The sequence below is a fragment of the Apostichopus japonicus genome, chromosome 3, assembly GCF_037975245.1.
Source record: "Apostichopus japonicus isolate 1M-3 chromosome 3, ASM3797524v1, whole genome shotgun sequence".
Lineage (NCBI taxonomy): Eukaryota > Metazoa > Echinodermata > Holothuroidea > Aspidochirotida > Stichopodidae > Apostichopus > Apostichopus japonicus.
The window spans coordinates 19715826-19729238 of record NC_092563.1 but is presented as its reverse complement, the minus strand read 5'-3'; the positions used below and the strand labels follow the sequence as shown (position 1 = coordinate 19729238).

Sequence of the window (13413 nt, the reverse complement as noted above, 5' to 3'; positions counted from 1 at the left end):
TAAATTGGTCAAGCATTCTTTGGACTGGGCAAGATGCATTAAGTACTCTTCTACACATGTCTTTAAAGTTCATGTTACCAGGGTTTTTGTTAAGAAATGAAGTAGGTGGGTCAAGTTGAAAAGTAGGCGGGACTGTCTGTACGCGGACATGGGGGAGGGGTCTAAGGGGAGGGGTCCCCCTCCCCTTTGCCGGAAAATTGCAATTTAAAAAGTCTCTAGATGCAAAATGGTGCAATATACAGTTGTTTGGTCAATGATATTGCCCCCTCCCAATCACCCCTTTCTTCTGTCCTATTTTTCTTTTTTTTCTCCTGAATTATTTTATTAACACTCGGGTCATGGAGCCTAGGGAGGTACTGTAGCTCTGCCACTGAACCGAACTTAGCAAGGGTATGACGCACTTGCTGCATTAAATGAAGTGCGATCATAACAAAATGATAATAGGTCTACGGTACCTACAAAGTGAGTAGGATTTTACTGCCAAAATATACCCAACTAGGTCTGTGATAGAACCTTCTGTTTTTTATTCAGCTTTTATCTCTGTTGAGCAACAATTTGTATGTCAAGAGAAGCCCTTCGCCTACCTCTACTCTCACCCACCCCTCGGCCTCATCTCCTTGACCATACTACTAATGTTCAACTTCTTGTAGTTTTTACCAACAGTTAACTGCTGTGACATTTTCAATCACACCTGACCTGGTTGTGGGTATTTATTCCTCTCGATTTTTTTCGTCATTTTTTTTTTTTTAATTTTAATTTTTTTTTTTTTTTTTTTTTTACTGAGCGTCGCAAAGTAGCCGGGACATGTACGTGCAGTAAGCGGGTCATTTGACCCGGGTTCCGGCTACTAACGAAAACCCTGGTTGCCCATTGGTTTGGAGATTAAGGCCTGCTGCATGGATTAGGGCACAAAGCTTTTTCGTGGTCCTGTTACACTCATTAAAGAAGTAATGATTTAGTGGTCATTTAAATTGGTCAAGCACTCTTTTTTGACCAGGCAAGACACATTGTGATACTCTTCTACCTAATGTCTTAAGAGTTCATATGACCCATTGGTTAGGTGGTCCAAGGCGTTCTGGTCTTAATTAGGGCCAAAATACTTTTTATTCGCAATCCTGCTACATTAATTTAAGAAGTGATGATGTAGTAGGGAATAAGTATTTAACTTCACACCAATGTGAACTAGCACTAGTAGTATACTTGCGGTATCGGTGCATGCCTACAATTTACAAAAGTAGGCATACAATTCCACAGGCAAAATTAGCGTTAACCGAACTACCCATAATATTAACTAATATTAATAATATTATTAATAATGAACTAATTATTTTAAATATTAATAATATTAACTAAAATTCTTGAGAAAGCTACTCATGCCCAAGTTTATGGTCATCTTCAAAACAATGGACTTCTAAGTTGGGCACAATTTCGATTCAGACAACAGCTTTCTACTCTTGCTGGTATTGGCGTTACTGACAATATTCTCCATAATTTGGACAAGGGTCAGATCACTGGTGCTGTGTTTTTGGACCTAAAAAAGGCCAGTGATACAGTCAACCATGAGATTCTTCTGCACAAATTATCTTATTATGGGATACAGGAACATAAGCTGGCCTGGTTCTCTAATTATTTGTCAAAAAGAGAGCAAACTACTATTTATATATTGATGAAGTTTAATACGATGCAAGACCTGTTACAATTGGTGTACTGTACCCCAGGGATCCATATTAGGTCCACTTTTATTTATCATATGACCTTCCTACTGTAGTTTCGAATTGTAAGGTTTTTCTTTATGCCGATGATACTGCCATCATGTATCGTGTTCAAAAAATGAATCAGATATTGAAAGGGTCATAAATTTGGACCTGGAGGCTGTTTCTGATTGGATGAACACTAATAAGCTGACACATCATGCTTCTAAAAACCAAGGTTATGACATAAATTTGGATCTTTTGAAATTATGATATGTCAGCTTATTAGTGTTCATCCAATCAGAAACAGCCTCCAGGTCCAAATTTATGACCCTTTCAATATCTGATTCATTTTTTGAACACGATACATGATGGCAGTATCATCGGCATAAAGAAAAACCTTACAATTCGAAACTACAGTAGGAAGGTCATATGATAAATAAAAGTGGACCTAATATGGATCCCTGGGGTACAGTACACCAATTGTAACAGGTCTTGCATCGTATTAAACTTCATCAATATATAAATAGTAGTTTGCTCTCTTTTTGACAAAAATCCCTTCAAAGTAAAGCTTGATAATGATATTCTTGAAAATGTGTACATGTATTCAAATACCTTGGATTGTGGTTCAACCCGTTTCTTAAATGCGAAAACCATATTGACAAAATTACTGCAAAAATATCACAGAAACTGGGTATTCTAAAAAAGACTTAGTTGGTGTGTTGACCAGCATACGCGTAATACTCTGTACAACACTCTAATAGTACCTCATATTGATTATTAATTGTTCTGCCGTTTGGACAATGGCAACAAACAAATCGGTTGACCGGGTTCAGATTCTTCAAAATCGTGCAGCTAGATTAGTCCTGGGGTGTGGGCTTCGGGATGTGCATGTTACAGATATTTTTGCTGAATTGAAGTTGCTAAATGTCCATCAAGGTGCATTATATGTCAGGAATATTCTAATGTACTGTGTCCACGGCCTGGCTCCAGATTACCTTACTGATAACACTATTCTATTGAGAGATAGCCATTCGTACAGAACTAGATCTAGCTGCTCTAATAATGTTTTACTTGCTCCTGTTAGATCTGGGAATGGTAAAAGGTCCTTAACATTTTCTGGAGGCAGGTCGTAGAACAGTCTTCCCCCAAATTTGAAATGCTTGCCAAATGTTAATAGTTTAAACGCAATATGAAAACTTATATATTTTGTTAAGATGTCTGATATTTGTTTGTCTACATTTTTTGCTGTCCTTTTTGTGCTTTTGGATGTTTACTGTTTTTCTACTGCATAATATTGTGTATGTATTTTGTATTGAAGGCATCTCTGTGAAAGCAGTGCTTCTGCACTGAGCAGGATTACCCTCATTAAAGATTACACTTTGTAGATTATAATTGCCCCATATTGATTTCATACGATCTATATAGAACATACTGTATTGTGTTGATACCGACTCTCAGTATCCCGACAAGCAGCTTTACACATTCACAATATTTCTTATCTCATGAGGTGATAATTTACAGTCAAAACTCATATTCATCAGGTATCTTCCTGTGTTCCTGGCTCATAATTATATAGTTCACGGAGGTGCCACTGTACCCCCTCCCCCTTCAACCTTCACACACTGCGGTAACGATTACATAAACATCCTCCCGTCTGTAACTGGCTAAGTCCACATTGCCTTGTGCCTGTACTTTGTATGGGTTCAACCAGTGGCGGAGCGAGGGGTATTGGTCAGGAGGGGTGAGAATGGTCTGTAGGGGCGCTTTCGACACTATCTAAGCGGAGCGCCACCACTGGTTGGCGCATAGCGTACAGAAATTTTTTGAGTAAAATACTCCCTAGATCGCCGGAAATGACCCTTTCCAGGCCTGGCTAATTTGCAGATAAACGAAGAATAAATAGGTGTCATCGCCAAATTACACCAACAAATTGTGACAAATGTCAATAAGTAGATGAGAGCACAATAAAAAAGTCAATAATTGCGAATAAGTAAAAAGTGGTAAAGAACTGAAAAGGGCGCCAGCAGTTCATTTGAGTCCGTCAGGGGGGTATCCGCCCCCCCCCTGACTGTATGGACACTCCGACAATGTTCAAAACTGTTACAGACACAGTACTCAATTAACTCTTTGATTTTATTAAGATGATTCCCAGTCCCAGGAAACTCTCTGAAGAAGAGGAAGATGAACAGAACATGGAACCCACATTAATGGGTATGTTACCTTTTAAATTTAATATCAGGTTCATGGGCAGAGGGATTCCCCACCAAAATACTCAATTTTGGGTAGGATCGCACGAAATGCCCCAACTTTTACCAACATTTTTATGTGAGTACGGATGTAACTAGATTTCATGAAAGCCAATTCGAGCATTCTGGATTTGAAAAGTATAGGTACCGTGTATATGGTGAAAACTGCAGGCATCTCAAATAAGGCGTAATCAAACGGATAGATCTGGTACTCGTGAAATTTTCAAAGGGGCATACAATCCTATACCTATAGACAGTAAACAGGAATTCGTTCTGAAAATGGTACAGAATGTGACATCTTACAAGACTTTGGCCCAGTCAACCCCCCCCCCCAACCCTCCTGATCTCATAAAATGTTTTTCAAATCAAGGAGAATGTGCAAATTTGTTTATGATAATGTAGTCATATTCATTAATCGAAGGATTAGCCTATACTTTGTTTTTAATATGCACTTTGATGCTGATGCTTTATTTATGTACTGTTGCAATAATTATAAACATTTTGTTATGAATTGGTCCTCCTTCTCTAATGATTGACATGATAACTATGATACGTTGGTTGTGCTGTATCATTAGTCTTCGAGTTATATTTTATTACGAGAGGGGCCTATAACTTTATGTGTGTATAAAATCAATTGGATGGGTGCATAATGCATACATATCAGGTTTTCTTAATCAAAACGAAGGGGTATCTTTGAAAGAACGAAATTGAATGCCAATAGTGTGTGTCAATTAAAATACTTTTTTACATCATTAAAGAATCTTACAAATGTTTACATTATCAGAAACGGACCGAGGGACGAGTGATGCAGCACCAACTCAACAGCAAAAAAGAGCACCTGATACAGGTAAGCTTTGCCTATATGTGAATGCCGAAAATGAGTCATCAATGAAGCTGTGATAGCACTTTTTGAATTTGCTTTTTGAGAAGTGATTTAGATTGGCTTACCTAAGGAAATTAGGCTGTGGTTGGAGTAATAGATGAAGAAATGTGGGGTATAATTTATTGCTACCTCTTTGTCCCATCACACTTGCCCCACCCCACCACAGAGCATTGGTATGACAAAAAATCGAACGGAAAGTACAAAATAGGGGCCCAGCTGGACCATTCAACAACTAAGTCCAGAGAACTCAGAAATAAATTGCTCAATTGGGTTAGAAGTTATACATGTAACAGTAGCCTATCATTACCATAGCTACAAGTGTTTGGGAAAGCTGAATATTGCAACGGTGGCAAAAAGTGACCAACCTGGTCGCGCACAAATCTTGACCAATCGACCTTCCCCCTAAGCCCAAACCACCAACCATCCGAATTATCTACAGATTAGAGAAACGTCCTGATGTCATCAAGCAAGGTTGTATGAAATGATGTGAAAATCTGCAATCAAATTTTAATATAAAAAATCCAGCAATATTAACTTATTATTTAAATAATGATAAACTTCTGACAGTCGTCGAGGAAATATAACTGATTATAAGACAATTATAAAAAAAAAATACTCTCTTTAAATGGAGCCAAACACAGCCATCATAGTGTTGAAGAGAGATGGGATGTGGGGTAAGTGACAATTTAGTTTCAGCCTATCCAAAATACTCATTGACATGAAAATTCAGCAGTTTTTTCGAAATGTGTGTATACAAGTTCGGGGGATCTTTTTACGAGTTTTCCTCAAACACACTAAGCCTACCTTTTTTCATGGGAAGGATTCCCAGGTCCCTTCATTTGGCGGGTCAAACTGCAGATTCGCCCTCGGTTAATTGACAGGAGCTAGAGTAACTTTACTTTTGAAATACGTTTCAGCTATGCTGTTATTACTTGGATGATTCTTAAACAATCTTTAACTATCAAACAGGTGGCCTGAACAATTATGGGTTGAAGGGAATCCCCTCTTGAAAATTATAAGTGGATTTTGCATGGTCTTTGGGATATATCCCCGGCGAGAATTTCAAACACACCAGTACAATACTCATATTACAAAAAATAATAACGAAAGTTCTGTAGGTCTTTAATTTATGTTATGTAAGCTCTGATAATAAACCTCTTATATTACTTTCAATTTTCAAGAATACTTGTATTTTTCACAACTAAATATAAAGCTCAGTCACCTTGGCAGTCCTTCAGAAAAGTGCAGGTGGTCACTGTTTTAGCCAAATGCAGAGTCCACATACAGTATCTGAATGCAAAATGCCGGAGATCGTTGGTAAACATATATAATGGTTGCTAACATGATGGTAACTAGTACACAGTGACGTAGACAGGAATTTGAAAAGGGGGGAGCACATCTTGCGTTTGATATGGGGGCCGGGGTGTCCCCCTCCCCTGTGATATTTTTGAACAATTGAAGGTCCTTAGATGCAATCTGGTGCAATGTTTTGCCAGCTTCATCATTAATTATCATATGATTGATATCATAATATCAGTAGGTTTTGTTTCCTGTTTGAATTACATGTTCTTTTTCATATTATATCAGAAAGACAAACATATTGCTCTTTCACAATTTTTCCAGTAGGATGACTCTTGTTCATTTTCCAATGTCTGGACTTTAATACATTTGACGAACTTAACTGATGGACAATATAAACTTTCATATTTTGTAAGACAGCCAGATGTGCAGTGGCCTAAAAACAAATATCGTTATTGAAGTGTATTAGCGGTGAAATAATTATTTATAGGAAGCGCTTATCACGTACGTTTGCTAGCTTAGCTTCATAGCATACTGTTTGTGCAACAACTTAGGACGAATCATAGAAAGGATGATAACGAGCATTGATGACTCACTGTTAGTGACACTCTTTCGAAGTTGGTTAGGTAGGCAATATGTATTTTATTATGCAGTGGCCAACTGTAAGCTTGTTATCGGCTATACTCTAAATTAAGCTAATTGCATCTGCCAAAGTAAGTCAGTAGCTGAATCAGTAGGCCTGAATGTTTCTACGTTTATAATTGAGTTAACGGAGCTGACAAGTATTCAAGATCAAAAGAGCACTGACAAAATACCATGCTAAAAAAACAGTTTTTTTAACATTTTTTTGACACTGAAAGGGGGGAGCATACGCCCCTGGTAGTACTGTACATGGGTAAGTATTTTTTTTATCATATTATGATTTCATATGAATTTGATGTACAATAACATGTTTTTATAATATGGATTTATTGAGACTTGTTACTGGTATATATGTCCAATTGATATACAATTTACATGGTCAACCCATATTAAGGATATTCTGTTCAGGTTGAGTATCTGTGACATGTTTCATTTTCTCTACTTAAAGGCATGATTGCATATTGTAAGCATTTCAATGTACCCAATTGTACAGAAGTTTGAGATATTCCCTACCAAAGGTACGTATGCAGTTACTGAAGTGAGCTGTATGATGTCAGATTGTAGTTAGCAGCTGCCGAATTAACATGTAAAATGCATGTTTGGTGGTGAAAAGTACTTTCATTAAGGTAAAAGTTGAGCTGTTGACCTCGCTGCAAGAGTCATCTGACTAAGAGGTCTATCTGTGTGTTCAAGGGGTGACCAACGGCTCTACTGGCGAATGCGGTGTATCACTACTGAAAAAGATTTAGATCATCAAGGTTGATATCTGTTAGTGTGTGATTATATTAAAGTGATATTAATCCCACTTAAAGTAGGATTAATATAATCGCACATTTATTTTAAAAAAATATTAATACACTTGATATATATTTTTTATCCTTAAATCTCCTTTATCATTCAGTGGGACTCCACCTACAGATCACTTTAAATATGCCATTGGTATTAATGTCAACGCATTTGAAACCCTTGCAGACCCACACACAGCAACTGGTCATGATGTAAGTAATAAACCTTCATTGCAACACACTGGTCTACATTTGATTGCAGACAATAAACTTCCAGACAAACTTAATTAGTAACAGGCACGTAGCCAGGGGGGGCGAAGGGGGCGGCCGCCCCCCCCCCCCTGTGAGCATATTTAAAAAAAATGTTTTTTTAATGTCTTTATGATATCGCTAGTATTTTCAAAAAGAAAATGCTAAGATGCAACTTACAAGGCCTGGGAAGTGCCATTTCCAGCGATCTGGGAGGCATTCTCAGCCAAAATCTTCTTGTAGGCTTCGCGCCAACCATGGTGGCGCTACGCTTAGATAGTTTGCAGTGCCGAATCTACAGTTTCGCCCCTCCCTTGGCAAATTCCTGGCTATACGCGCCTGATTAGTAATTCCTTACCACAAGTCTTATGTATATATTGAATGTACCACTGCAGACAGTGTATGTGAATGTTTGACAGTGCTGTATTTAAACCGGGAGCCCAGAGGGTTTGGTTAGCTGGGAAGGTAACCAATTGCCTTGTACATCACAATGTTCACAGTGCATTCCTGTATATGAAACCAGACGACTGGCAAACCTGCTGTGGTGGGTGTGGCTGGGAGGGCAATTTTAAATTCACCTTAAAGCTAAACTAGATCAGCTTTCATCGGCAACCCCATCAAAGTGAGTACACTGTGTTGGACCAAGAAGTGTATTATATAATTCTCTATCATATATTTTTCATGGGTTCTGTAACTGCTAGGTTTGTACGTGTCGCTTTCAAAGATACACACTACTTCTTTAACAATGATTAAAGATATAAAGGACTGTTCATATTTATTTTATTTTATTTATTTTATCATTCTCCACTTATTAGGATTAACTGCAGCCGTTGCAAGGTTAGACGGGTGCCCAGTTTCTCCCTCAACACCAAGAAGGGAAGCATTTCCAACCCCAGACAGCCCAACAACTGAAAACAGTTTTAATGCTGACTTAGTTGAGGGCAACGAGGTGTGTACTAATGTATCATTCTCAGTGGTAACCCCCCCTCCTGTTTGGTTAGGTTCATACTAATTTGGTACATATTATTGCAGGAAAAGAAAAGATGTCATAAGTCCATTTTTGGCTAAATTGAGTTTCTGATGGGAAAACATTCTTGAACATGATAAGGTACCTTATATTTCCCAAATATTTCCCAAATATTTTCCTATGTGGAATGATAAACTGTCAGTATGTCCATGCTAGGGAAAGATAAACTGTCCTTTGTCCTGGACATAGGATTTTTATTTTATTTCCAAAAACAAATGTATGTCATATTTGTGGAATATAAAAGTTCATTTCAGGCCCCTCTAAATACACCATATAGCGGTCAAAATCTAAAATTTTGACAATAATGCAACCTTAATATATTTTAGCAAGTCGAGCATATTTTATACACGATTAAAATCTTTAAATGCAATTATCTCAAAATGGCAATTTTGGATTTAGTACATCTTTACTTTACTGTGACGATACGTTGACAGTATGAACATAATATAGACTGTATAAGTCACAATGGTACTAGCTAGTATAGGCCCCCCCCCCTCCCCACCCATGCTGCTAAAGTCATACCTCACTAATGATGTATCATTGATGATGATTTCAGCATCATATCTCAGTGGTAGCCAATCCCCCCTCCCCTTTTTACAACTTTCTGGCAGGAAAACTGATAGGCGGAAACAGATTTTAGATTCCTTGCCGAGGTTCAAGAAATCTATGCTGTCACAACATGTATGTGTGTATGATGCCAAGCTTAATGTTACCACTTTTTCTCAACAGTGCCACATTGCATTCATACCTGGTACATAGGTTGTGCACATATCCTTATTGCTTTTGGTACTGTTTCTCATGAATATTAATGCTTGGCCAGTAAAAAAGTTGTTACTAAACTTGGAAATGGGCCATCAATATCTGTAAGGAATCACAACTGCCTTTTTTGGCTTCCTGGTTTCAGAGCTGCTCTAAACACATTTATAATTTGTCTTTGCAGCTAGAAGCCTTCAAAATTCCACAGGAGATCCTACACAGAGCTCTGCAGGCCAAAAAAGAAAAAAAAAAACTCATTTGCAACTTGATGAGAACACTTTTTACCAGGGAGGACATGGCGACATCCTCCTAAACTGGCAAATCACCCAACAGTGATACTAAGAAGCAGTTTCACAATGGGAAGATAGATGCCATAACAAGTGAGTTTGATTTGAGTAGTTTATCCATGAATACATGGAAGGGTTTTATGGCTAGATGGCTCTAATTTTATGAGTAATCACTGAAAGTCATATTAATTTCAATTAATATATAATTGAGGCAAAAATATTCAGATTAGTTAATGTTTTTTTACAGGTGATTGCTGAGGAGGTCTGACAAAAACTACATTTGTATTCCCATGTTTTTGATAAACAATGATACTGGCCATTACACCTGCAGTGTTCTCCACTCCACTAGCAAAATATATTGCCGTTACCGGCAAAATATCGGTATCGGCAAAACTATCCAAACTTGCCGAACCAGACCATCCGATATCAGCCCCATCCAGCTCACCTGTATAAATCCTAGATATATTATAAACATCACTTTCAAATACAAGTGTATACATTTTCCATATTTAAAGTGTTCTTATACAGTTCTGTTAAAGTCTAATTCTTTTAATTGTTATTAGTAACATTTAAAAAACATTTTAAAATTTAATAACATAAAAATAATTAATTGAATGGATATACTTTGCAATCTACAATTTGAAGGTATATATTTTACAAATTAATGACAAATTGCATGATTGGCCAGCAAACTTATGACGTCAAAACCTTAAAACAAACAAGTTTTTTAGAGTATGATCTAAGTGTGCATTTTTTCTAACAATGTTATTATTATAAGTTAACAAACATTCAATGCTTAAACTAAAAATTTAAAACAAAAGTATTACAGTGCAGGCGCGTATCCAGGGGCGGGGGGCGTTGGGGGAGCGTGCCCCCCCGGGTAAGAAAAAGAGGAGAGAAAAAAAAGAGAAGAAAAAAGGGAAAAAGAGGGGGGAAAAAAGAGGAGGAAGGAAGGGAAAATGAAAAGAAGAAAGAGAGAATAGGAGACAAGGAGGGAGTAGAAGATAAATGCCAAGACACCGGGAAATGAAGAGGAACAGTCATAATTATAGCACTGATCACTATTATACTATAGTATACACAGGGTAGCCAATGACGAATCGAGGATTACGGAGGTGGTGTGCCGTGTGCGCCTCACCCAAAAGTTACACCGACAACTCTTTTATTGATGTTTCCACTTTTCCTCTCTCACTCATGTAGATATTTCATATTCAGTATCGACGATGGGCCATATTCAGTACAAGAAGTGTAACAAGAAGTGTAATTTGTGCTCAGCAGAATGATTGGGAATACTTTTTGTCAACTTCATGACCACAAGTTTGCTTTCACAGTATTGATCATGTCTGCTGTACACAATATGCTAGATCTTCTTAAACCAAAAAATCCTTCAAACCTATAAGAATATTTTCATTTTGGTTGACTGGAAAATGGTGGTTATAATTACTCTCTGTGTTATTTCTATACGGGCTAACAGTATTTTATGAGAAAGTTGGGTCATATTCACAATCGATAGTGGTTACCATAAAATGCCAAAGAAAATTCAACTTAGTGACAGCTATACTTGGCATATAATGTAGTAAAGAAATTCCTTGAATTTTCTTCCCTGCAGATTAGACAAGATTTTGGATTAATGTTTCCAGATGAATTCCCAAAAGATTATTGCACTTGAAAGAAAAAGTACTGATAAAGGCGCACCACTGCTGAGTTGCTGGCAACGGCGGACCGTGCGAGGATTTGGAGTTGGGAAGTAAGTTGGCAAAGTTACACAGTAGACAAAGCTACAGCAATCACTTTAGCATGTTAGCCATTTCACTGTACCCATTTGCGGTCCCCTGCATCACAAGCTGACATCACCTGCAGACAGCTAGTGCAGTTGTCTCTGCTGCATTGTATTGATTACATGGGATATATTGATGAGATGTGATTGTTTATTAATTGATATGGATGCTGGCTAATATATGCTGAAGGCCATTCTGTCAGATGATGGGAGGCAAAGCCCATTAAACAGCTGTTACTTAAATTTAAGTCATTGTGCCCCATTATGTGTTAAATATTATACATGTGCTTGATAAATTAACATCAACCCAGTACTGTAGACTGCAATTGATGGAATATCGGTTATAGTTGAATTTAGGAATAATCATGCCTGAGGGAGCTAGCAGCTGCATGAAAAATGTCCAAACATTAATGAGAAATGTTCAAACATTAATGAGAAATGTTCAAAAATTAGTGAGAAATGTCCAAACATTAATGAGAAATGTCCTGACATTAACGAGAAGTGTCCCAACATTAATGAGAAATGTAACCTTTTTCTAGTAGGTAACTAACTTTGGTTTTCTTTGGAAAACAAGGGATGTTTGAGTTACCTCAGTCTATTAAATGTGATGCCGTACAATCCGTCAAAACCTGTTGCTTGTTCTGCTCCAATTTATTGGGGTTATAGGGCCCTTGCTGGGTATGAAAGCCAGTAAAGTAAATGAAAGGACATAATGGAGGATGTATATGGAGGACGGTGGTACAACCCACCGGAAGGATTCGTTAGCCCTGACAACTATGCTCTCACATCTCAAAGTCAATTGTTACTTCAAATATGAATAAAACAGTATAATAGTTGAGAAGTTAAAAGATACCAGTTATTGTTAGAGTGGTTAGACACCGTTTTTGCGGAAGCAATGGCTTAAATTGAAGGGGTGCTCCACATCAAAACTTTGGGGACCACTGTTTCAGTGAGTGATATTACAGATAAATAATACAACAAACAGCAATACAAAAACATAATACAACACAACACAATACAATACAACCAAACAAAACAATACAGATAAACAAATAGGGAGTGTTAGCTCAGTGGTTAATGCCGGTGCCTTTCAATCATAAAGGTCCTGAGTTTGAGTCACTCCAAGATTAATAATAATAATGTGTACACTTGGTATCGCAATTTACGATGGTATCCGTCCGAAAACACTCGTGGCGCAGTGCCTATAACCAACGTTCTATTATCATTCCATAACCGTTCTCAAGTCACTGTGGACTATACACAATGAGCTGCTACAAAGGGCGCTTAATCGTATTTACCGATCAGACACACTTTCCCCCAGACCATACTTATATGCTGAGCACCAAGCAAGATGGCATTTTTTAAAGTCTTTGGTATGTCTCGGCCCGGAGTCAAACCCCAAACCTTCCAGGTGATATTAGCGGATGCTCTAACCAGCCGGTATTATTAATGTATGTCGTCCAGTTACAGAGTTGTTGACAATTCATAATCATGGACGTTAAAATATGAATCTAAGAGACTGACTTCGGTCAGCTTGCGGCTTTGATAAGCCATTGATGGCTTCTTCGCGAGTTCCTGCATGCAGGAGTTTGAGCAAGAAAATGTCAGTTTGGCATAAGTGAACACAGTGTCTGAAAAACATGTGTTTTCCTTCGAAAGGAGGAGAGCGTGCGGGGTGACCTGTGGTCCAGAAATTATCGGGGGCGCAGTGCTAAAATTATACCAGTGGTGTCTAGGTAGACTAGGAAATGTGCGTTAGTGTTGTAAG

At 37.8% G+C, this 13413-nt stretch overlaps 1 protein-coding gene and 1 long non-coding RNA gene across 7 annotated transcripts in view; one reads left to right on the top strand and one right to left on the bottom strand.

Annotated features, from left to right (window-relative positions):
- LOC139965408 (uncharacterized) overlaps positions 1-13413 on the bottom strand; it is an 85057-nt gene that overhangs the window by 15279 nt on the left and 56365 nt on the right. The gene's annotated exons all lie outside the window — the stretch shown is intronic.
- Positions 1-13413, top strand: part of LOC139965404 (uncharacterized) — a 29124-nt gene that overhangs the window by 6435 nt on the left and 9276 nt on the right. For 3 of the 5 annotated variants that reach the window (XR_011792231.1, XM_071967736.1, XM_071967734.1), the window contains exons 2-7: positions 3836-3905; positions 4725-4787; positions 7666-7762; positions 8614-8747; positions 9766-9961; positions 11478-11615. Coding sequence is in view for 3 of the 5 variants with exons in the window: in XM_071967736.1 (XP_071823837.1) it covers positions 3836-3905; positions 4725-4787; positions 7666-7762; positions 8614-8710 (327 nt within the window). In the remaining 2 variants the exon portion in view is untranslated. Of the gene's footprint in view, positions 1-2251; positions 3906-4724; positions 4788-7665; positions 7763-8613; positions 8748-9765; positions 9962-11477; positions 11616-13413 lie in introns of those variants that run through there. The other 2 variants (XR_011792232.1, XM_071967735.1) reach the window with 2 other exon arrangements.